At 30.7% G+C, this 24,154-nt stretch overlaps 1 protein-coding gene across 1 annotated transcript in view; it reads right to left on the reverse strand.

Moving 5' to 3' along the window:
* Positions 1-4,014: 4,014 nt before the first annotated feature.
* The window catches only part of LOC142324410 (homeobox protein Nkx-6.2-like), a 144,095-nt gene continuing 123,955 nt past the window's right edge, over positions 4,015-24,154 (reverse strand). Inside the window, exon 3 of the mRNA XM_075365240.1 lies at positions 4,015-4,221. Within this exon, the coding sequence (XP_075221355.1) occupies positions 4,045-4,221 (177 nt within the window). The 3' untranslated portion in view covers positions 4,015-4,044. The remainder of the gene's footprint in view (positions 4,222-24,154) is intronic.

Raw genomic sequence — 24,154 nt, forward strand, 5'->3', positions numbered from 1 at the left:
AAATATTCCCATATTTCTATTGTTACAATAATTAAATAAGATTGTATACAAAACCAATTTTTTTAATTTTTTTTAATTTTTATGTACACCATAAAATATGACATTAAATAATATTTAATTTATAACTTTTAACTTGATACTAAAATTAATTAAATACACATAAGCTAAAATGATTGAAAATAATAATTAAAATTTTTATAGTTTAATTATTATTTGTTATTAATTAACGGAACTTTTTTTTTCATTTCTTTCGATAAAAAGTCAAATTATTTTATTTTGTTTTCTTCTGAGCCAACTTAATTAATAATTTAATTATAAATTTCTTAATACAGTTGAAAATAAATAAAAATGATCATTATTACTGCAGTAATATAACCTAATAATAATAATAATATCCAGTCAGCATTAGATTTATTAATAATATTGTTACAAGGTGAATAGATACCAGTTTTAAATAAAAATAATTAATAAACAAACAAATACATTATTATAAAATTAATTTTTATAATGTAAGCTAAATTTAGCTAATAATTGAAACGTTGTCCTATAATTGGCGCCGTTAACATTTCGTAAATTTTGTCATTAAAGATTCATTCTACTGCACTGTACCTGTATAAATTAAAACCATCACCGATAACGTAGTATCTTGTGCACATTTATAACATGAAATGATATTTGCCCACTCACACACTGATTGCTCCCCATTTTCCGGGTTTTCCGATTAAAAATTGATTTATTCCGGATCTAAACAGCTTTTTTTAATATGTTATTTTAATTTTTTTTTTTTTTTAATTTTAACAAAGTATACATGAGTCATTAACAAATAAGTTCATAATTTCAGCTATGCCTAAATTATACAGCTTACAGAGTTTTTTTTTTTAATAAAAGTTTTACAATTTATTTTTCTTCCTCCAATAATGGATTAATGTTATAAATAATTAAGTATTCAAATCTAATTAATTTATTAAAAAAATAATGAGTTTAAAATAATAAAATGTATAGCAAATTTACTTTACAAGCCTTAATTCCAAATCAAGAAAGCACCGTGCGTTGGTTTGTTTGCTGTATGTGCTCACATTTTTATTTTGAATGAGCGCAAACTTTAATGAATTAATGAACTGCGAACTGTGAGTCTCTATCACTGTGTTAGCTGAGTTTGAACTGAATGATTCAATTCAATCGAATGAATAATATAACATAAATTATAGAATTAGATTTATGTTAAATAAAATAAAATAATATTAAATAAATTTAAAAAATTTCTGTTGAGCACCATATTTTTCTTAATATTGACTTTTTTTGGTATTGTAATGTTTTTATTTTTTAATTTTTGTCTATAAATATTTATCTAAAATTATATTTGTGTTTTTGGGATAAAAAAGGAAGGCAATGGGGTTAGAGGTGTGTTAAAAAAATTACATCTCAAGAATTAGGTAGAAATGTTCAGGATTTTGAAGCTTTTCATTAAAAAAAATTTTTTTTTTTTGTTAGTACGCTAGATTCATGAACGTTATTTAGTTACAATTGGCAAAAACATTTAATAAAATCACGTGTAATGAAACATAAATCGTGTAAATTTTCGCGGCGAGCCGTAGGTCCGCCTTTTTTCTAGTAGATTAATATTATTCATGATTTTATAATTTAATTAATCTCTGACCATTTGCATTTATTATTATTTTTTTATTTCTTCTAAAGGTAACCAAAAACCAATGCAAACTTTTATTATGAAAGTGAAGAATGAAGTTTCGCCTTCTTTATTGAGGTTACGAAATAAAAACAAGTACACCACAAATAAATAAATAAAATTTGTTTTTAATAGATTTACATATCAGCATGCGCAGGTCCAACGACCTAAAATGTAGGTGATAATTAGCAAAACTGTTTTTTCTTTAAGTTAATATTCAAAAACCGCTTATCAACAATTAAATTCGAAGCGTTCAAACGCTTTCGGAATTAAATTCCATCTTCAGGAACTCTCATATTCTTCTTATTTGTAATTAAAACTTCACATGTAAAATTATAAAATATCGTGATATTTGTTTAGAACAAAACAGTTGATCGTCATATGTTATAAAATTATGTCAATCCTCAACGTCCTGTCAATTTTGTGGTCAACAGTTGATTTTATATAATTTACTTGTGAAGTTTTAATTACTGTTACAAATAGGATGAATATGAGAATTCCTGAAGATGAAATTTAATTCCGAAAGCGCTTGATCGCTTCGAATTCAATTGTTGGTAAGCGGTTTTTTGTATATTAACCTTAATTATATATTTATACCAACGGGCTATGCTTAATAAAATTTAGTTTTTTTTTTTACTAACATATATTGGCCGCGTAATAGAATTGTTATTCTTAAAAAAAAAACAGTAGTAGTGTCTTTCGTACATCAAGTGCTTTGCGTAACAACCGCAGAAATATTGGGATAAATAATAATAAACCAAAAAATCAATATATTTCCATTTCTGTAGCGAAAGAAACTGGGTTATATTACTGTCTGTACTTGGTAAAGAGAATTAAAAAAAAAGGAATATAAATATTAAAGTTTACTTTTCTAATTCATGAGAATTTCTTTTTATCACTTGTAAAATTTACGAATTAAAAGAAATTTAATATCGAAGAACTTTTTTTTTGTTTTTGTTAGTATTTTATTATTTATATCCTTATTAAAATAATTATTATATAAAAAATTAACTCTAATTAATTTTTTTTTAATTGTAGTACATATATATTTTTTATTTTATTACCTCTAACCTCCTCCTCAATAATATCGGGCCCCAGTACATCTTTCAGATCTAGTTTTACGTATTTGAACGTGAAAAGTAAAATACATCCATATTCATATTTTGGAGTATTTATAATGTGAAATAGGCTGCATTTAATCGTTTTTCATAACATTGTTTTTTTTATATAAAAATTTTCGGCTTGTAAAGAGAACAACAAACAGTATGGTACAATTAAAAAAAGTAATTAATATAACGAAAAATGATGCAACCTAAATACATGTAAATTTTAAATATAAATTCTTGTACGTTTTTTAAATGAAAATTTTATTAGTACAGATAATTTTTTTTTAATTTATAAAATAAGTTATACGCGTTCATTGAAAAAATCTGGTAAGCGTATATAATTGCAGGCTGTATTATTTTATCCATTACACAACATTTTGTTTAATATATAACTACTTAAATAAAATTATTGTTTTAAAATAAGGAATTTATTCGCTTTGATTTCTTTCTTTTTAAAAACTGATTACATATAATAACAACAACAAAAAAACTATGTTAACTGATCGTTTTCATTATTTAGTTTTTTAAGTCGATGTTTAATAGATTTTTTAAAACTTAATTCTGTCACTAAGAATTATGTAGATTATATCACATTTTAATTTTTTTTTTAAAGAAAACTATGAAGTAATTATTATTATTATTATTATTTTGACTGAACTAAATCATTTAATTTTTGTAGGAAAATCACAATCACCGCTATACACAACAAGTAAATTATACAAAATATTGTGTAATCGATTAACAATTTTTACATTTTAGTTTGTATGTACATATATAGTCTTCAGACTAATATTGACGTAGAAATAACCTTCCGATTTCTATCAAAATTAAATTTTTTACAGTATTTTTTTATTTTAGTAAGTTCACAGGCGCATTTAACCTAAATGTTCAAATTTATATTGTTTTTGCTAATAACCAAAAGCCTATTCTGAAATCGATTAGTTATTTCTGAGTCTTAAGTGAAATATTTATCACTTATTATATTATATAATACTATATCATTTTATATATATAATATAATTATTTTTAAGATTCGTTGAATCAGAATTGTCTTATAAATCCGAACAGACCACCTTTATAATCCGCTATGCGGTACCGGCGGAAATTCCTTGCTATCGAGGGACAAGCGATTGTCTGATGGCCGTCATCAAGTCCAATATATTGTAATAATTATTTGTTTTCAAATATCCGTGGCGCGTCCTTACCCGACCGCACTTACTCGCTGTGAGGTGAGGTGGACGGCCAAACCGGATGCTACATATTCGGATTACCGCAATGTGCCGCTAGTTCCCTCCTCAATCGTTTCGCCGCGTTACTTCTCATTTCGTTATCATCATCGCTTTCTTCTGCTTCTTCTTGTTTACGTTTCGCTGTCGCCATTTCTGCTGCGTGTTTCTTACGCCATTTTGTACGTCTGTTTTGGAACCATACCTGTAAAAATAATAAGGGAAAATATTTTAATACGATTTATAACTAAAGAATATAATTCGATATATGCAAGAAGAAATATCTTCTTACGTATGGATCGAACATCTGCATACACGACAAACGTACCAAATTAATATATTTTATAGCTTAATACTAAGGCAATAAACTTATCCACTAAATTTATCCTTAACGAAAAATAGTTCAACCTCTGCAAAACGTGCTGCTATAAAAAATATCTTTGTTAATCTAAATGCATGTTACATGGAAGGTCACGAACCCACCGGGTTGGTCTAGTGGTGAACGCGTCTTCCCAAATCAGCTGATTTGGAGTTCGAGAGTTCCAGCGTTCAGGTCCTAGTAACCTTTATACGTATTTGAATACTAGATCGTAGATACCGGTGTTTTTTGGTGGTTGAGTTTCAATTAACCACACATCTCAGGAATGGTCGAACTGACACTGTACAAGACTACACTTCATTTATACTCGTACATATCATCCTCATTCATCCTCTGAAGTAATATCTAAACGGTAATTCCCGGAGGCTAAATAGGAGAAGAAAGAAGATGCAAGGTCATGGGAATTTTTTTATGGTAGTGGGACAGGCTAAGAAAGAAAGGGTGTCTCTAGCGTTAGTGAGCTGCTACGTTGTACTGTGTTGATGGAAGTCCTTGAGTAGTTATAAAAGAAACAGTGATGTTGCTTATATTACCATTTAAAGTTAATGAATTAGCTTCACATGATGTACTATTAATATAAAAATAATACAACACAACCAAAATGCATCTCAATGCATTTTGGGTGTAAAATATAATAAAATATAAAATTTAGACTATTTTTTAAAGACTAAGAGGGTTTTTGTTTGTTCGGGATAAACAATTATTCGGTCAATCGCAACCAAATTTTTACTCACTTGGCATAACTGAGAAGGGTTTTAGAAGTTGTAGTTAAAGATGTTCATTACGGAAAAAAGAATTAATCCTTTTGCTTCATTAATATATTTATGCCTCTATGGCAAAGAAATAAGTTATGAATTTTTTGTCGTTAAAGGTGTGTGTACATCAGTTAATCATAGCTACTATTATTCTGTCTTTTGTAATTTAGTTCCTTTTTCAGGTTTCTATAAAGCCCGAATACTTCAGTTGTTATTAATCAGTATTATTCTCACAATCACGAGAATAACGAACCGTGTGGAGGTCCAAGGAGCTCACCCTCTGGGTAGACGGGAATGGCGACCAAATCGAGCTCTGCAACCTGGGATAAGCCCTGTGGCAGGTCCCGAGGAGCCCCTGAGTTGGCTCCGGGATTCACTTGAGCACTGAGGATCAAGATTCTGGGTAGACAGGCCGGGTAGTTAAAAATTTCCCCATTTTCAATAATATATCAAATAAAATGTCCTTTCAAAATCCTGTGTTTGATCAATTACAAGAAATAATCAAGCATTTTTCTATAATATCTAAACACGAAGAGCTGAGAGTTAAACAAACATGGTCATGAAATAACTTATGTGATATAACATCACGTACTAATAAAACATTATATTTCTTTGGTGCAGATTTTTAACTAAATCTGAGGGATTAATTTTATTGTATTTTTTAATTTAATTTAATTTTTATTTTTTAATTAGAGACTACGTAGGGAGATTATGATAATGAGATGAAATGAAGAGATCAATTTAGAACTTTTACTAGCTTGTCTTTTAAAAAAATACGACCAATTTTTTCTATTAAAAATAATAATAAATATATTACAATTTAGAAATTAAATTCAAAATAAAAATAATTGAAAAATAATTCTACTTTTAAAAATGTTTTTTTATTTCTACAATTTTTTTAATTCTGTTTCAATAAATCGATTAGGATTTTTTTTTTACTCAAAATTAAACGTTATTAGGGTGAAATAGTTTTCATACATTACTCTAAACATAGAGTTATCAATCATTACCAGTAAAAAATTAAGTTTTTTTTTTTTTTTCTTTTTTTTAAATCTTAAAATAATTTTTTTCTTCGATACTTCTTTAAATATTTTAAAATTACGATTTATTAATGAGAGATTACCTTAGCACTATATTAAATTTAAAACTATTTTCATCGCTTTTTACTAGTTTTTAAAGAACCAGTAGATTAAAAAATAAAAGAAAACTTTATTTGTAATGAGTTTAATACTTACAGAAATATATTTTTTTTAAATGACTCAACAGAATCGTTAAATAATAATTTGTTACAATCGATTTTACAAATCAGAGGATGTATGGTTTGTTATAAGACATCGTGTTAGTGGGTGGTACGTTTCCGAGAAGGGGGTTGAATTCAGGACGTTTAGAACAATGTTTTGTTGAAACATAGAGTAAAAACAGGCTCTGTTAGATGTTTGTTAGTGGAGGCGTTTTACCCGTTCCCTCGCTCCTTTGCATTATACGAAAGGGTGTCTAGAGGGTATCGGCGGTCGGGTAGGGGGGCTGTTGGAAGGAGGGGTATAAAGTAAGGGTATGAGAGGTATAGGAGCAGGAGAATGTAGAGGAGGACGTTGGATTGCGATAAGGGGGTGATTGATGAGCAATACATGGCGCCTAAATACCGTGTAATTTGCAAATACAGAGCTTAATTACCTAGTGGCTTATCCGACCCTTACATTGACTAGGCCACATCCTTTAATTAAACGTATCCAGATGCTTGCCGCGCATAGCTCTCAAAACTCTTTTAATATGCTTTGCGATCTACTTTTGGCATCTGCCCAACCACTCACTGATTTAATAGCGACACACATTATAATCCTACCTTTTATAATTTATAGCTTTCTTTTTTCATTATGTATTTTTTTTTTTTTGAACAGAATTTGAATCGGTGCTATAAAAAAAATTTTAGATTTACTTTTTCTCAATAAGCTGTTGTGCTTATTACTGCAATTCGGCAAGTGGTTTTGTCCGATATCGGGCCTCAATTGATGAAATATTGTTTTCGAAGGAATATTGTCGGATTTCAGAAGTCTCCACGATGTCTGATACGGTTTTTTTTTTTAGTCGAAATACGTACGTAGCTGAATCTTTTGTTAATGAGTTGAAAGTCTGCGGCGATTATGTTATACACCATGATTTAGCCAAGCTTTTTATTTAATTAACACCAGTTAAAAAACGAGAGAATTAAGGTAACATTTTAAATTATTTATAAAATAAGTTAATTATGTGTTTAACTGAATTTGTGAATCAAAGCTGTACAGCTTTATAAAACAAAAGTTAATCAATTACCTACGACGCAGTCAACTTATTCATTAGCTGTTTTTTTTTTCAAAATTGATTATAAAAATAAAATATTTGTCCTTTAAATATAATAAAATGATTTGCATGAAAGATTTAGTCATTTTAATGTCCTCGGATTTAAAACTTTTAATCTCTATGTTCCAAATAATATATCTGCATTCCAACGTCTTTCCTTATAGCAGAACTATCTAAGACCGAGTGTAGCGTAATTCTAGAATGATTATTTATAATAGCGGGATTTTAGAGAAAGGGATTTTACGTAAAAACGTAAAATCGTTTATTAAAAAAAAAAAAAAAAATTATATAAATTCAGTAGCAGAGAAAGGATTGCTTACTTAGATACTGTTAAAATATTACTGTAAAATGATACGCGCCCAAATTTAGAATTGATAATTACCCTCGATTGTTTATTACATATTTAAATATGTTTTTCTAAATAATAATAATAAAACCTTTGAATAAAAATTAACAAAATACTTTTTAAATAGAATTAAAATAAAAGTCTTCACTTGATAAAAGGACAAATAGAATGTAAATTATAGAAGTAATTATGTTTTAAAAAAAAATATATATATATATATATATATATATATAGTATTAAATAATTATGTGATAAAAAGGTTTTTACCGTCCACGGAATACTGACTTGGCTACATCACTAGTTTTCGTAAAATTAAATCATTTATAAAATTTTGTTGCCGTTCGTTAGAATTTAGATAAGCTTTCCGTTTAAACTTATTATATTTTTATTTTTTTTATTATTATTTTTTTTTTTAATTTTGTGTTGAGTAATCCTTTTTTTAATAAGCATTATCCCCTTTTTTTTAATTCGTACAATTATTGTAATCACGAAAAATTTCGGTGTTCAGATTTCAACAGAAAGATTCATTTTGACTATCCCTGAATCCATTTTGACTAGTTTCGACGTAAGTCTGTATGTACGTATGTTTCTCGCATGACTCAAAAACGTTTAGCCGTGGAATGTTGAAATTTTGGATTTAGGACTGTTATAACATCTAGTTGCGCACCTCTCCTTTTGATTGCAATCGACTGAACCAAAAGTGTCCAAAAAAATCCAAAATCCAAAAAAATATGAATTTTGGACTTTTTTTAACTGCAGTAAAAAGCCCTAATTGAGAGCTGTTCAACGATATGTATCATAAGTCGTATTTATTTTCATTGGTTCCAGAGTTATAGCAAGATGAAATTTTAATTTAAAAATATTTGGATCTTGCAAGTGAAAGGCACATCGGCTCGAATCAGACTTCATCTCTTTTTTAACGTTTTTTTTATTTTTTTAAATTTTATATATATTGATTAATTAATAACCTCTGATTGTAAAAAAATTTTATAATAAATAATAATTCTATTTTAACAAAAAAAAAATGTAATAGAATACTAAATATATAAAAAATATATGTAATCTCTTAGGCGTATTAGGAAGTCATGTAGCGTCCACGTCATATTTTTTTTTATTTTACAGTAAGTTTGTAATCATTATAAAATTACAGTATTTTTTATTTTTTACTGATAATCTGTGTTTTATTTTAATTTTTCAACTTTACTTTCTTTTTAATACTCTAACCCTACTTAAATAAAAGGTAAATAAATACAGCCTAAGTTACTTTCTCTAAAAATTTGGAACACAAAATACATATGTTTAACTTCAATGATCCTACCTGACGGTACCTTTCTGGTATCTTAAGGTTTTTTTGGTAGGCTTCAAAATCTTACTTTATATATGTGAAATATTATGTGTATTTCTCTTAGAAATTTAAATCTCTATCGGTAGCTGACTCTGGAGAGGTTACCAAGACAAATAATTATTAGTTTAATGTTTGAATGTTTAGTATAAAATATTAAATCATATATTCTTTCTTAAAAGTAATTCTACACTTTTTCTAAATTGATCATGGTTTTTCGATGTAATTTATTTGTAGATTGTAACAAGTGAGAACGATCGTAGGTAAATAAAGGTATAATTTTTAAAGCTACTTAATGAAAACGCAAGTTAAAATTTTCATCTCTCGAAACAATTTCTTAAATTTTCTCAAAATAACAGTTATAGAAATTTTGAGACTTAATCTGAAAGCGTTGTTCTTACTAATTTAAATTCTAAATTATCTTTTTTAAATAAGAGGTAACTGATGTATTTTTTTTTTTTTTGTCTTTTTTTCATATTAAATAAGTTAGGCTTGTATAATAAATAACTTGTTCGAAAAAATATTGTAATATATTTTTAATTTATTTTATTGGGTACGTAAATGGTTCTCTTTATTCTTTATTTTTTAATAAGTTAACATCCCGTAATATGTTATAATTTTCCAAATAACGGAAATAAAAATAAAATAAATTCTATAGCTTTAAGCCATTAATTTTAATAGAATTTTTTCTTACCTGAAAATTCAAACTATCGTAAAATAAAAATAAAAAAACAATTTAATAGAGTTTTATTTGAATAAATAAAACGATTGAAAAAATACAATTGGCCGTAAACTAGGGTACATACGTTAGAAGGAAATTAAAGATTAAAAAACTCAATCAACTTCAGACATAAATATTATTTTTATTTTATTAAATAGAACTACGGTTTATTGAAATAAAGATATCCGATGTTCCTCATTCTGTTTTTTCGTTTGTGGAAATGAGAATTAATATTTTTTCCCAGATGATAAAATATTAGATTTTACTATAATTATTTCTTCTACGCTTATAATATTCTTATTTCGTGTTCTTCGAATTAATATAATTTTTTTTTTAATAATTACACACTTTAAAATCGGAAAAATTAATTTTAATAAATATTATTTTAGAAGTTATTAGCGTGTTTTTTTAAAAAATAAATATTTTAATTTTTTTGTTATTAATGTTTTATCTTATTATATAAATAATAAAATAATTAATAATAGCTATCTATAGTAATTTTGTAGTTTGACTGTTTGCGGCGGAGGGTTAAATCATGCCGGTAATAATCAGGAGATAATGGGGTGGCTAGAGTATTTCTGTGATCAATACGTATAATAGCAAATGAGAGTGGAAGGGGGGGATGAATGAGCTAGCACGGGGACCGTACAGAAGTGATTAGTCGTACAAAAGGGGTGTCAGGAGGAGCGGGAGGAGTCCATCTTGGGGCCCAGCTGGCCGTCTTGCGGGGATTAGACCCGGTGTCAATTGCTTCATTATTGCAGCCCCCTCGCATATTATAATATTCCCCTCATTAATCATGGAAGATTTTCTTGTCCCCTTACATTAATCGCCCCGCACTCTTCCTCAAACAAAACAGGCTAAATACTTAATACGTAAATACTCTTATTATAATAATTTTAATTCGGTGGTCTTTCTTCATTATGTGTTGTTAGTAGGCAGGACTTGTATATCGACCGATCTTCCTGTTAGCCCCGATTAACTACTGTTTGTTCATTTTTTTAACTAAATTAATTTTTTTTTATTCTACTTATTTCATTCTGTATCATTTTTATTTTATTATTTTTTTATTTATTTTATTATCTGCATACTTTTTTAAGTTATTTTTACAATTAAATTCACTTTTACGTAAATAATACGATCCTTGGTTAAAAAAACATAAAAAATTAATTATAAAACGTAAAACTTACCCGTAGTAAAATGAGTAAATAATGAGCTTAATATAATAAACTGAAACAAATGAAGTGTCCTTCATTTTTACTCACTATAAATCTATTATAGTTAAACGAAAAAATAATAGGGACTCATTTTTTAACAAAAGACTGTACGGTGTGTAATGGTGTCAATACTAAATTTAACCAAGTAAAAGGCGTCTTACTCAGGCACCTCAATTACTGAATGGAGACCGCTGTTCAACTTGACAGATGAAACAGGTACAGTCTTGTTGAGATGCAATTAATGTGTCATTTGTAAACAAAAGTTAATTAAAAAATAATTTTTTTAAATTTTTTTTATATTAATTAAGGTTTTTATACTGCAAACTGAACGGTTTTTAATTTTTTTTTTTATTGAACTAATTTGTTGAATAAGCTTGGTAAATCATGTTACCTTCATTATTTACTTATAAAAATAGATTATTTACATATTTTAGAGTTTAGTAACTCACTACACATTATACCAGATGTTTATATATTTACTAAATTAATTACATGTTTAATATAAATGATTCATCGTGACTTTGTAACTTATAAACATTAATTAATTTATTGTTAAGTATCATTGAATATTGTTATTAACACTGAATAATATTTTTATTACTTTGTTAATGTATTACAATGTAAATAATGCAGTACATAATAAAATTATTAATCTAAAATAAATTAGAAGTAATTAAAAAATTTAAAGCAACAAAACAATTTCTGTATTAAAATTTACTGTTTGCTTACTTCTGTTTAAAAATTCGCTTTAACAAGTATTATATTTATTTTAGAAACGTAATTTGTGATGGCAACACAGTAAAAAATGTGTTAAGCTTTCATTTTTACGTATATCAGTTACGGCAGTATATATTTACGTTAAACTAGTTGTAATTATTACACGAATACACTGAATGTTGTGTATCCGGAAGGGGAGACGGAGTTTAGTTATATTTGCGCATGCTCAGACTAACGGTATTTGTAACTCATCTAATCTGTACTAGTATCGAGTGTCATTTTATGGAACTCTACGCAATTAATCGTATAGAGACCGGGAATCGTTAATATTTTGGCGAATTTCCCTAGAGAAATTTTTCCATAGACGCTCGACGGTCGTATTGTGACTTGCATAGACACTGCATCGTGACTTTACAGGGTATGTTTGTATCTCCTCCCTAGTATAAGGGCATGCTTCTTTGTTATTGTTTTAGATCTGTTACAGATGATGCAGACCGATAACAGCGATGCAGCCCAGAAGGACACCTTTTTCGACCTCGCGGTCCTCCCAAACCCTTCATAGATGCACGTGCATCTAGAAGAAATAAGAAAAGATTTTTTTTGGTTGAAAACATACTAAATGAAATAATCATAATAAGAAATAAGGTGATCTTCCCATCACCGTCTTGAGAACGGGAAAATTTTTATATCGTTTATAAGAACCAACCGTCCTATTTTCCAAGCCTAAGAATGATGAAAAATCTGTCAACGGACACTGAAGATTGAGAAAGAATAAACCCAGCAACCGCCGATGGAATGAAGAAGAATCATGCACTTTACCCCGTGTCTATCTATAGTAATCTATAGCTATCTATAGTAATTTTGTAGTTTGACTGTTTGCGGCGGAGGGTTACATCATGCCGCTAATATTCAGGAGATAATGGGGTGGCTAGAGTATTTCTGAGATCCATACGTATGATCACAGAAATCCCATGGCAAATGAGGGCCATGGGAACATTCAAGGTTTACGGTTTGTAAGTTATTTACAGCCGGTTTTACGGAAAGGCAGGATAAAGAAGGCAAGGAAAAATAATAACGATGATCGACCCGCTACCACGGACTGGAATCAGACCCGACATGGTCAAGCCGAAATGCAGTAATGGAGACAGACCAAGAGAAGAAAGTTCCAGCACACGCGATTCCCTCTAGAAAGGAGAACGCATTGCATCCTCCAAACACCTAGGGCCTTCGAAAGCCGTATTCCTGCTAGGTCGAAAGATCCTAGCACCGAAAAGACTTCGGGAAACGAACTGAAAGGGAATCACGCTACAAAAATGAAGTTCATACGCGGCTAGTCTCCTAAGGTCATCTTTAATTTTTATTTGTTAATAAACACCCACCGTTAGCTATTCCGGTAGCCCGCCACACCTGCAGTTCCTAGCCATGCTTTACCTGCAGTTCTCAAAATGCCCTCGGACGTTTTGTGTGGCAGCATTTGTCGGACTTAGATGTCCACCCTCAGCCATTCTCAGCAAAAGCCTCCGGCTTCTGTGGGCGGTGCCTTGAGTCGATACACAAATACCGACTCAGTCGTTTTTTCAACGTTCATCGCCATTTCACTGGCCTTGTATTCGTCCTGTCCATCTTCCTACTAAAGTCTGCATCGCTGTATGCCCCGTTTACAATTACAAATTTAAATTCCACATCAGTCTAATATCATTAACAACAACGGGCCGCCCTACCCAAAACAGAGTTCCCATGGGCTTAAACATGAAGAACGACTCTAAAAAGCTCCTCATCTCTGGCCTACGTGACTGTCTGTGAACTAAATTTCAATCTGACTATATAACATGTCCCGCGCACCCTTGTACTGGGGACAATCGTCTGACCAACTGCTATGCTGGGCTGCCTTCCCAACACAAGCGCAATTCACGCAAGTTGGCATACCCCCTCTGTTCAGTCGGGCGGTCAGGCCCGGTCAAATAATCTCTTCCGGATCTAAATGATCGGAACGCAGCAAATAATTCCGTCCATAAATAAAACAAGTTATTTAACCGCCATTAAATAAATATTTACCCGCCCGATAAAAGCTCACATTTTAAAAATCTGCATTCCATAAATTGATTAAAACAAACTAATAGGCATAAAAAACGCTACTAACTAAAACATACGTTTCGACTTTATGATTTCCCGATCTATTTTTACACGTTCTATAGATGTGCAAAAATGCTGTGTTTTTTAATGTATACGCACATTAAATTTCTAAATAAAAAAGAAATAGTATATGATCAAAAATATTTTCATGGAAAAAGGAATCGGTTAGAAGGTTAAAATACTAATGGATTAATATTTCGCCTCTGTATTCCTTAATCATTTATGTTCTTAATTTTCTTATTATTTTATACATTGCATTTTGAATTCATTTTTCATAAACAAATTTACCGCTCCATTTTACCGCATTCAAATTTAAAATAACTGCCGGCCTTCGTGGCGCGAGTGGTAACGTCTCGGCCTTTCATCCGGAAGTAGCGGGTTCGAATCCCGGTGAGACATGGTATTTTCACACGTTACTTGTCATTCATCTCTTCCTCTGAAGCAATACCTAATGGTGGTCTCGGAGGTTAAAAGAAAAAGTAAATTTAAAATGATTAGATTTTATCACAATTGCATACAATAATCATTTATTATAATATAAAAATAAGATATTAATTCATAACTTGAATAAATTTGTACAAGTTATTATATACTGTACTTATGTAATTTTATATTATTATAATGTAAATTACACTAATCTTCAGTTAAATCTTGAAAACCATTATTTTATATCGCAAAAGAAATATTAAAAACTTCTAATCCTTTTTATTTATTGCTTACTTATTCCCTCATTCTGCTGCTATAATAAAGTACATTATTATTTTATATTTTATGAAAGATGTACTGTATAAACGAAACTTGCTGTAAGTTGTTTTTATTAATTTTTAAATGGAAATAATTGGAAGGAAATGAATGGTGATGTTTAAATTGTCATTTAAAATTAAAAAAAACAAACAATTTGGAACATTTTAATGCTTTCATTATCTTAATCCGTAGTTTATATTAATCGTTTAACTTAACGTTGGTATAGTTTGTGTTTTTCTTTTGCTTTTTTTAATTAATAATTTATTTCAGTTCGTGGTTTATTTAATTATTTATTTTTTTAATAATATTCTTTTTAACATAGAACTATTTACTACTGTGTAGGCGTGCACGTGCGCGGGATGGTATGTTTGTGTGCGTATACAAAAATGTTGCATAATTCAATAAAAATTTATGAAATAAGTTATAAATGTCGAGACAAAAATTTCCACCAACATTTTATAGAGTAACTTTCCTACAATGTATTACTTTTAAAGGCAATAAAAGTTGAGGCTGAATGACTATACGCGCTATGTCAGCAACGATTTTTATACTTTATTTTATGGATATGTTCGTTCCATCAAGAGGAACAAAATTCATTTTAAAGCATATCGGAATTTTACTTTTTTTTTAGTATATAAAACAAGATAGAATTGTATAAAATACTCTCTTAACTTATCCAGACTAGGGTTTTTCTTAAGAAAAAGGATGTTAAGTTTTTAAATTTATGTTTGTCCGCTTTTTTATCTATATCACAAACATTTATTTTGGTTTATAATAATTATATTAAAGCAATTAATTTTAATTTACTGTGATTAAGTATCACCATTTTTTATTTTTTTAAAAATTAGATTATTATATTGTAATACATCTCGACTGATGTTATTATTGTGAAAGCGCTCAAAAACGAAAATTAAATTAATATAAAATATTTTAATAAGAATAATTCATGAATAAATTAAAAATTTAAGCTTAATATTCTGTTTAAAAATACAAAGTGATCGCTTAAAAATATTAAGTGAATTGTTACTCCTTGGTTGAAGCAATATAAATATGCGTTGTTTCATAACAAAGAGATGTAGATAGTTCGTTGCTTTTCACTATTTTTCTAATGGGTCAATGCATATTAAATATAGGAGGCAGAAGTGACATTTTTACGCAGATATGAAACAATCTAAAAATAAAAGAATATGATTCTTACCATATTAAAGAAAGAAGATATAGATAGAAGAGAATATGATCGCACCGTAAAATTAACATCTCATGTATTTACAGTTAGGAGCGTCGCTTTATATGGAAGTGAAATTTGGACGATCGGAGCATCTGAGAAGAAAATATTAGAAGCTTTTTAAATGTGGTGCTATAGGAGAATGTTAAAATTCAAATGGGTGGATAAAGTGACAAATGAAGAGGTGTTGCGGCAATTTGGAAAAATATAGCTAAAAGAAGAGACAGACTTATAGGCCACATATTAAGGCATCCTGGAATAGTCGCTTTAATATTGGAGGGACAGGTAGAAGGAAAAAATTGTGTAGGCAGGCAACTTTTGAATATGTAAAACAAATTGTTAGGGATGTAGGATGTAGGGGGTATACCGAAATGAAACGACTAGCACTAGATAGGGAATCTTGGAGAGCTGCATCAAACCAATCAAATGACTGAAGACAAAAAAAAAACAAGTGTTTAATTTAATAAATATAGGTCTGCACAATTCGCATGTATGAGCGGCAGATTATACTTATGATTTGATAGCTCATTTTTATATCCTAAAAACTCGTTCTGATATTTTGAGGGTGATCCAAGAGATCAAATTATCCTTTATACATTTTTAAAAGTCAAACAGGTTAATTTATCATTTCGATAAAGGATATGTTGGATTTCTAAACTTACAACTTCAAAATCAGCAACAGCCATAATTTTTACAATAAAAACCAATTGACTCCACCTCCCTACTAATTAATACACAGTTAACCATTATTTTCTTTTTTAGCGCTTGTAAAGTGCTAGTACAACTAAATTTATTAAAAAGAAATTTTAAAAAGAGAAATTAATCAAAATTTTATGAATTTGTTTTGATGAGCTGTGCGGATTTAAACTAAGGCTTCATCTTTCGTTGTATGGAGTAAATATCGGTAATAGTGTGCGTGTGTATAATATAATGAATTTTATTTACGATAGAGACTTACACAGAGAATTTATACGGTAGTTGATTCAATGGTTTTGTCTTATAACAGTAACAATATCAGAATCAGCTAGCGAATAACGGTTTTGTGTTAGGGGAACCACCACAAGCACACACGCATTCAATCTTGTAATACAGATGGGGAAATGTTTCAAAGTGAGAGTGAGTGTAGTCAGAAGAGAGAATGATAAAAGGGGAGAGAGAGTTAGATCCCCCACCACAACAACAACCTGCAACCGCCCATCCACCCTGTGATAATAAAGATAACTGCGAAAACAATGGCGTTCAACTGAGACTGTATATAGTTTACACAAACTTTATTCTTACTACACTAGCTTGATCGTTGATTTCTTACAAAACAAGTTTCACCGAAAAACAAACCGCTCTGATTTCTTTTTTATCCCCTTAAAATTTTTATATTTTATTGTTATGCATTGTTAAATTATTTTTTCTTACGTTATTCGTGCTTAGTCAATTATATTGTTAATTATTAAGAAGGAAACTCAAAATATTATATGGTATTAAGCTATTTTATTTATTCTCTTCTGTCTGACTATATTTTTTGCATTCTTTTATTTTTTTATTTTCTAAATTAAGTTCAATATTTCATTTTTTCGTATTTTATAGGAAAACATAGAAAATTATATTTATCCTAGATTACAAATTTCTTTGTAATATTTACAAACAAGTAAATATCTAAATAACCAAGTGTTTTTTTTTTCGTTTTTTATTTGAAAGTTAAGTTTTGTTCCAGTTTTTTTCAGTACTTTAAAGTAAAATTTATTACATAGAGAATTTTCTGATTATAAAAAAGATTTATTTCAGTTTCGACCTTGGCTGATTTCAAAATTTCTTTTCAAAATTCAATTTCGCGATTAAGATTAAGTGATTTTTTGGGGGGTTTTCTGTTTTTATTTTCACGTTGATCACCCAAAAATATTTATCTGGCACGGCATTGATTAAATTGTTTACAAAAATTATAAAACATAGACAAGACATGACTGATTAGTTATACGTATACCGTTTGTATGTTTTTTGTTTTTTATGACGTCATGATTTTATGACACATGTTTTTCATGTTCGAACGTATGGATCATACGTTGACTAGTGATAATTTTATAAATACGTATTGTCAGTCGCATGTTTATTTCATTTCAATCCCCACAAATTGTATTCGTTTGTGGAACGAGTTGCAAATGAAAACGATGATGTCGCGTTCTTACGGGAGCACGATATTGTACACAACCCTTGCATATGTCAACGTTTTTAAAATTAAAAGTGATGTAAGAAGAAAAGAAAGAAGAATAATCTACAAAACCTTCTTTTTTTACCTCCGGGTCACGGTTAAGTATTGCTTCAGAGGATAAGATGAATGATTTGTAGCGTGTGTGAAAATGCCATGCCTGACCGGGATTCGAACCCGGAACCACCGGGTGAAATGCTGAGACGCTATCACTCGCGACACAGAGGCTGGCAATCAACGAAATCTAGATTCACTATCCTTCATCTTAGAAATATTTGCCGACAGACAGCACATCCGACTTCCTCCGCGAAGGGAGTACATTACTCCCTCCAAAAAGTTGGGCCCCATCAGGCGCATTCGTAGTAGATCAAAAGGCACTAGCACCGATAGGTCTTCGGTGGACGTACCTATCGGGGAATCGCGTCGGGATAAAGACGCAAGTATGTTGCTTATCTCCCAAGGAAAATCCCAAGTTTTAAAAAACATTTCAAAACCCGATCTACAAAGGACCGAATCGAAATCCGCAACTTCGTACATCTTAAAATATATTACCGCCATTAAATAATTAATCACCCCCCGAAGATTAAAAAGACCCAGCAGTAAGGGACTGATGTCCAGGGTCTACGATTAGTAGGGGGATAAAATATCCCCCGATACCCTTGCGATCAGATCCGAACGAAAATTAATTAACATTAATACTATTCCCTAATTTTCAAGCATCTATTTGTTTTTTATATAATATTAAAAGTAAAATATTCCTCCATTCTAAATTGATAACTATTTAAAATTTTATTTAACTTAATAATGCTAAAATGATTGTAGGAGATTTGACATGAAATAAAAATAACAGCTGATAGTAGTTCAATCATGGTCAAGAATAAAAATCTCATGCCATGTTTACTAGGTTAAGTGAAATTTAAAGTAATTTCTGATTTTTTTTCACTTAGCCTAATAATGTTGTTGTATGTTAGTATATGTAACATATGTTAAGCCCATTGAAATGACCTTTAGCTATAATACTATGTTCATCAGTGAGGCTGATTGTTTGGAAAGCAAAACTGATTGGTACCTTTTGTATTTAAGGTGGTTTACATTCATCAGTCATATACATAATTACAAATTAGGGGAAACTTAAATTATATTAAAATAATAAAGTAATATTTTTGAAACCATCTAACCTTTTAGAATATTCATGATTTCAAAATATTTATTATTATAAGATGTTTCAAAAATGAATATGAAAACTTATTACACATCTGTAATGAAATTTTTAAATCGTTAAAAGTTTACACGGAACGAGTATTTCACATTTTAGCCTTTAAAGTATTCTTTTCCCGGATTTTTTATGGGTATATTGTTTCAGACTTGAATATCAGCAGTAAAAGCATTTTTAAGTTCAGCAGTTATTTGCAACCTTGGATCACTGAGTAAATTTAATCTTTAAAAAGTTTTGATGTTATAAATTCCCCGTTAGGCGACCTAAGTCCGAATTTCCTGTATTTTACTTGTGGCTACGAAAGGTTGAGTAAATTAGATTTTTTTACGTTTAGTCATCAGTGATTTAATCTTTTGATCTCATTTTCATTTGTTTCTGTTGTTTACTAATTTTTTTTGACTACATCGTAGAATATTAGTCATTTGTTTTGAAGATAAGTTAAAAGAGGATAATATAATTTATAATCTCTACTGCCAATACCAAAATTGTCGTCACACTGATGGACTTATTATGAAGTTACACCAATCACTTATATTGTGATTAGCGAAGATATTTTCACATTTTGGGTTAATCATTTTGCAAATACGTACATGATAAGTTTCTATTAACGCAAGGATTTTTAAAAGCAACGTGGTAGAACTTATAATTTTAACGTGTAAGAGATATTTATTTTTTTCGAAAATATCCTGCATGGATTTATTTCCCAATCTCATATTTTTATAAATGATTGTCTCTGTACCCCAGATCGACCATACAAAACCGGTTTCAGTCGTCTGAAACAGTATCTTCTGACACATAATGTGTCAGAAGATGGTATGCTTATCGCGTATAGGTATTAGTTGAAGGTCACTGACTAACTCAAAAGCCTTCAGTTTTCTCCTCCCGTTCAGTGAGTTAGTTGTGTTTGTGCGTCATCATTGACTAACTCAAAAGCCTTCAGTTTTCTCCTCCCGTTCAGTGAGTTAGTTGTGTTTGTGCGTCATCATTGACTAACTCAAAAGCCTTCAGTTTTCTCCTCCCGTTCAGTGAGTTAGTTGTGTTTGTGCGTCATGGTGTATTCACCTGAACAGCGTGTTTTCATTGTAGAGGAATACGCACAACTTCAATACATTTTGGTTCGTGTAAGGTTTCAAGAGACTGTATTACAAGTAATGTTCCTGCAAAATCAACAAAAAAATACTTAATAAAAAAAGTAGCGAACAACCGGCTTTGTTAGCGATGGGTAAAGAGTGAAACAACCAACTGTTGGAACTCCGGAAGTTGTTGCTGATATAGCGAATCATATTGGAAGGAATCCTCACAAGTCAACATTATCATTAGCCCAACAAACAGGAGTTTCTTGAACATCGTGTGTGTGTGTTTTATTTCACGGTTTACAAATGAAAGTCTATCGCGTGAGTATTGTGCATGGATTAATAAGGGCGAACGAGTAAATTAACGCTAGTGGCTCTTACAGGATTTTAGCGAAGGATTCCTTGATCTTTTTCTTTTCATTTCAACAGATAAAGCGTGATTCCATTTATCAGGCTTCGTTAATTCTCATAATATGCTGCACTGGGCTACATGAAACTCAAACTAAACCCATAAGAAATCACTCCATGATTTAAAAATTGGTGTTTGATGTGAAATTTCTGGAAGCCGGATCATCGAACCAATATTCTTTGAGAAAACTGTTAATACCGACATCTATTTACGACAGTACGAAGAATAAACGAATAACTTGACTCCAGAAGAACTTTCTTATGGATACATCTAAAGAGGTGGAGCGACCACACGTCTGATTGGTTTCTCACTCGAATCCATCGAGGTTTCACGAAGGTTAGAACAATCAATTTGGCCTATCTGAAAGGGGTAAATTTTCTAATTCATCCGGTTGAAAAATGCGTTAGTCAATTTACATATGAAGATAAGGAATGCTCAGCGCAAAGCCTTAATTTTATGTACTGGTGGTTTTAAAAAACCTCCTACGAGGCTACTACCGTATTGAGAAAGGCCCTCCCAATCGATTTAGTGGTGAAAGTTTGGGCAACCATGTGGAGAATGCGAAGAGGTCGGGAGGCCGAGGTATTTGGAATGAGATTTTGAGCCGGGCCAGTACCGGAGCGGAACGGTGATTGCAATGCACCGGATCAAAATCTAGAACAGTCGCCCATCTCCAGCTTGTGGAGAAGACTACAGAACCTCACGATGGACGCATGACAGCTGCAATGGAACACAACGTCTAAGGGAAGATAATTGCATAAATTTATACAGGATTTGGAGGGATGGTATGCCTCGAATTCATTTTTAGGAGCTAGGGGGCCCAGATGCTCACCAGCCACGTTAGTTTAAATCAATACCTGTTTAAGTTTAAGCCACCAGGCGGAACCCTGGCGGCCAGAGATCGGACCACCCTGTAACTTAGAGGTCAAGTGAAAAATTGGCCACTCACAATCGGCGAGTCAATGTGGCGAGAGCCACATTATCGGACAGTGTGGAAGTTCCTTGATGCGGTTGCGTTATTCAATCGACAGCAGTAGTTTGTTAAGGGAAAAGACACCACCTACAGCACTGCTGTGGAAAGCTGTTCTTGAGAAATGGCTGGCCATTTCTCAGTTAGCCATGGCAGCCGATTATTAGCTCCAAGCGCTGTAATATGGTGGACAGGTACTTGCTGGCATTCAGCAACCTATGCGTGGCAGCGAATTGCTTCTTTGACGACGTAAATTTTATATTACTGACATATATATTTTAGTTTAGACTGGGTGCGCCTACTCAATTTATTGTAATATATGACAAGTGAACGGTGGGACACAGAACCGAGCGGTGTTTGGCACCACGCCTATTCCGTTTACGCTGTTAGGTTAGCTCTAGGTGCCAGATAGGAAACTGGTCGAGGCTCAGTAGCCTTTCGTGGCACAGACATTCGGTCTTATGGTTTAGGGCGACCGAATGGGATGGTAACGGAAGAAATTCCAGTAAACCAACATGAATATGTATCTTCATTAACAGTCCGTTTAGAAAGTAAAAAAGGCCCAGTTACACGATTTAATATTTAAATCATATAAAATATTAACTTCATCGATTTTTAAATCTCCATGTTCGTAAATCGTTACCATAAAGGTGAAAATTAGTTTAATCCGTAAAACTGACACCATTTAAAAATGATTCGTTTTCACTAATTTTGTCTAAAATTTCAACAGCGAAACGGAAACGTTTTTCTGTTTCAGATAGCTTTATTTCTTGCAATATCTAAATTTTGTATGCGTATAAATGAATCCTTTTACATATAAATTCACGAATTTTTTTTGGATTCGATAATTCAACGAGCGGTAAATTTATTACAGAGTTCTAATTGAAAAATTGAGTGATTCGTTCAACACTTTCTTCTGATATCGGCGGCCTTTCAGGCGATTTCAGTTTGAGAACAGATTCTGTTTCTTTGAACCAATTGAACCGATGTGGTATATTGTGATTCATACTGTGATATGCAGTTGAACTAAATTATTGAGTTCTATTCGGCATTCTACAAACCACACTATGCTTTCTTGAACATAAAAACAGTAAATAAAGAAACACTCCTCAGCATATTACAGAGATTAATCCAGTGTTTAAAATGACCTCCAGTGTTACCATCGTTATTTTTCAAAACGTCCCTAATGTCTTAATCTTAGTAACTGAAACCCCAAATATCTTTTACGTTGACCCTGTATAAGGTACAAATTAACACACAGAACATAAAAATTAAAATATCAATACAATACTTTTGTATAAAATTAAATTTTCTAGCACACTAAATCCGGAAAAAATTAAACGATCCTAACATAAATTTTATTCGAATACATACATTATAAAGGTGTTTCCTAACTTTTTTAGAGCGGGCCTCATTAAACACAGTTCCATCGGTAATAACTGTCTGTGATGCTGCATAATTACAGGCCGGAGAATGATAGACCTTCTGGAAGAAAATGTTTCCATGTAATTTGAAAATAAATCGTTACTTTCACATTTCGATATATTCAACAACCCGTATGAAAACAATTATTATATAAATCATTCAATGTAAAAGAGAATTTAAACGTCTATTATTTTATATGCAGGTGTTCACAAACATGAACTTAATGTTTTAATAAATTTACAATCGTTGAGTTTAAACGGTAGAAGTTTTCTTAAATGTAATAATTTATTTAATAATACTTTATAGATGTAGTCTATTTTACATATTTAAAAAATATACAATTATAAAATAAATTGTATTATAACAAGGGGTAAAGCGGTCGAAAACCATTGCAGCCGGTTCAAACTATAGATTTTAATTAGAGAAACGATGTCGGAAACATTAAAAAACAAGCAGGGAACATGATAAGAGAACATTAATAAAGAGGGCACACGGCACAAACACACCCCTACACAGTAATACACACACTCATACCCTACTAATTTGCATCCCCTAAGCCCTCTTTTATTACTGGCTAACTTCCACCCCCTTTACTGGGCTATATACCCCTATCTAGTCGACATAATGGTGTGCGACTCAATACAACGCATCATTTTCTTATCTCTAATTTGAATTCTATATCCCACAGATAACACTTTGGACTATCGATACCTAAAAAAAGAAAAAAGTTAACCGTCAATAAATTCAAATTACCAACACCCTAAGCTACACGTTTTGCTTCTTCTATTGTCCTGATAGACTGACAGATGTCCATTGTACTAAATAGAAATATTTAAAAGTATATATTTTTTTTAAAGCTAGCCACACTTTCCTTTGTTCACAAATATTATGACGTAATGTTCAGAAAAAAATGTTTTTGAAACTTTTATAAA

The sequence above is a fragment of the Lycorma delicatula genome, chromosome 5, assembly GCF_047948215.1.
Source record: "Lycorma delicatula isolate Av1 chromosome 5, ASM4794821v1, whole genome shotgun sequence".
Lineage (NCBI taxonomy): Eukaryota > Metazoa > Arthropoda > Insecta > Hemiptera > Fulgoridae > Lycorma > Lycorma delicatula.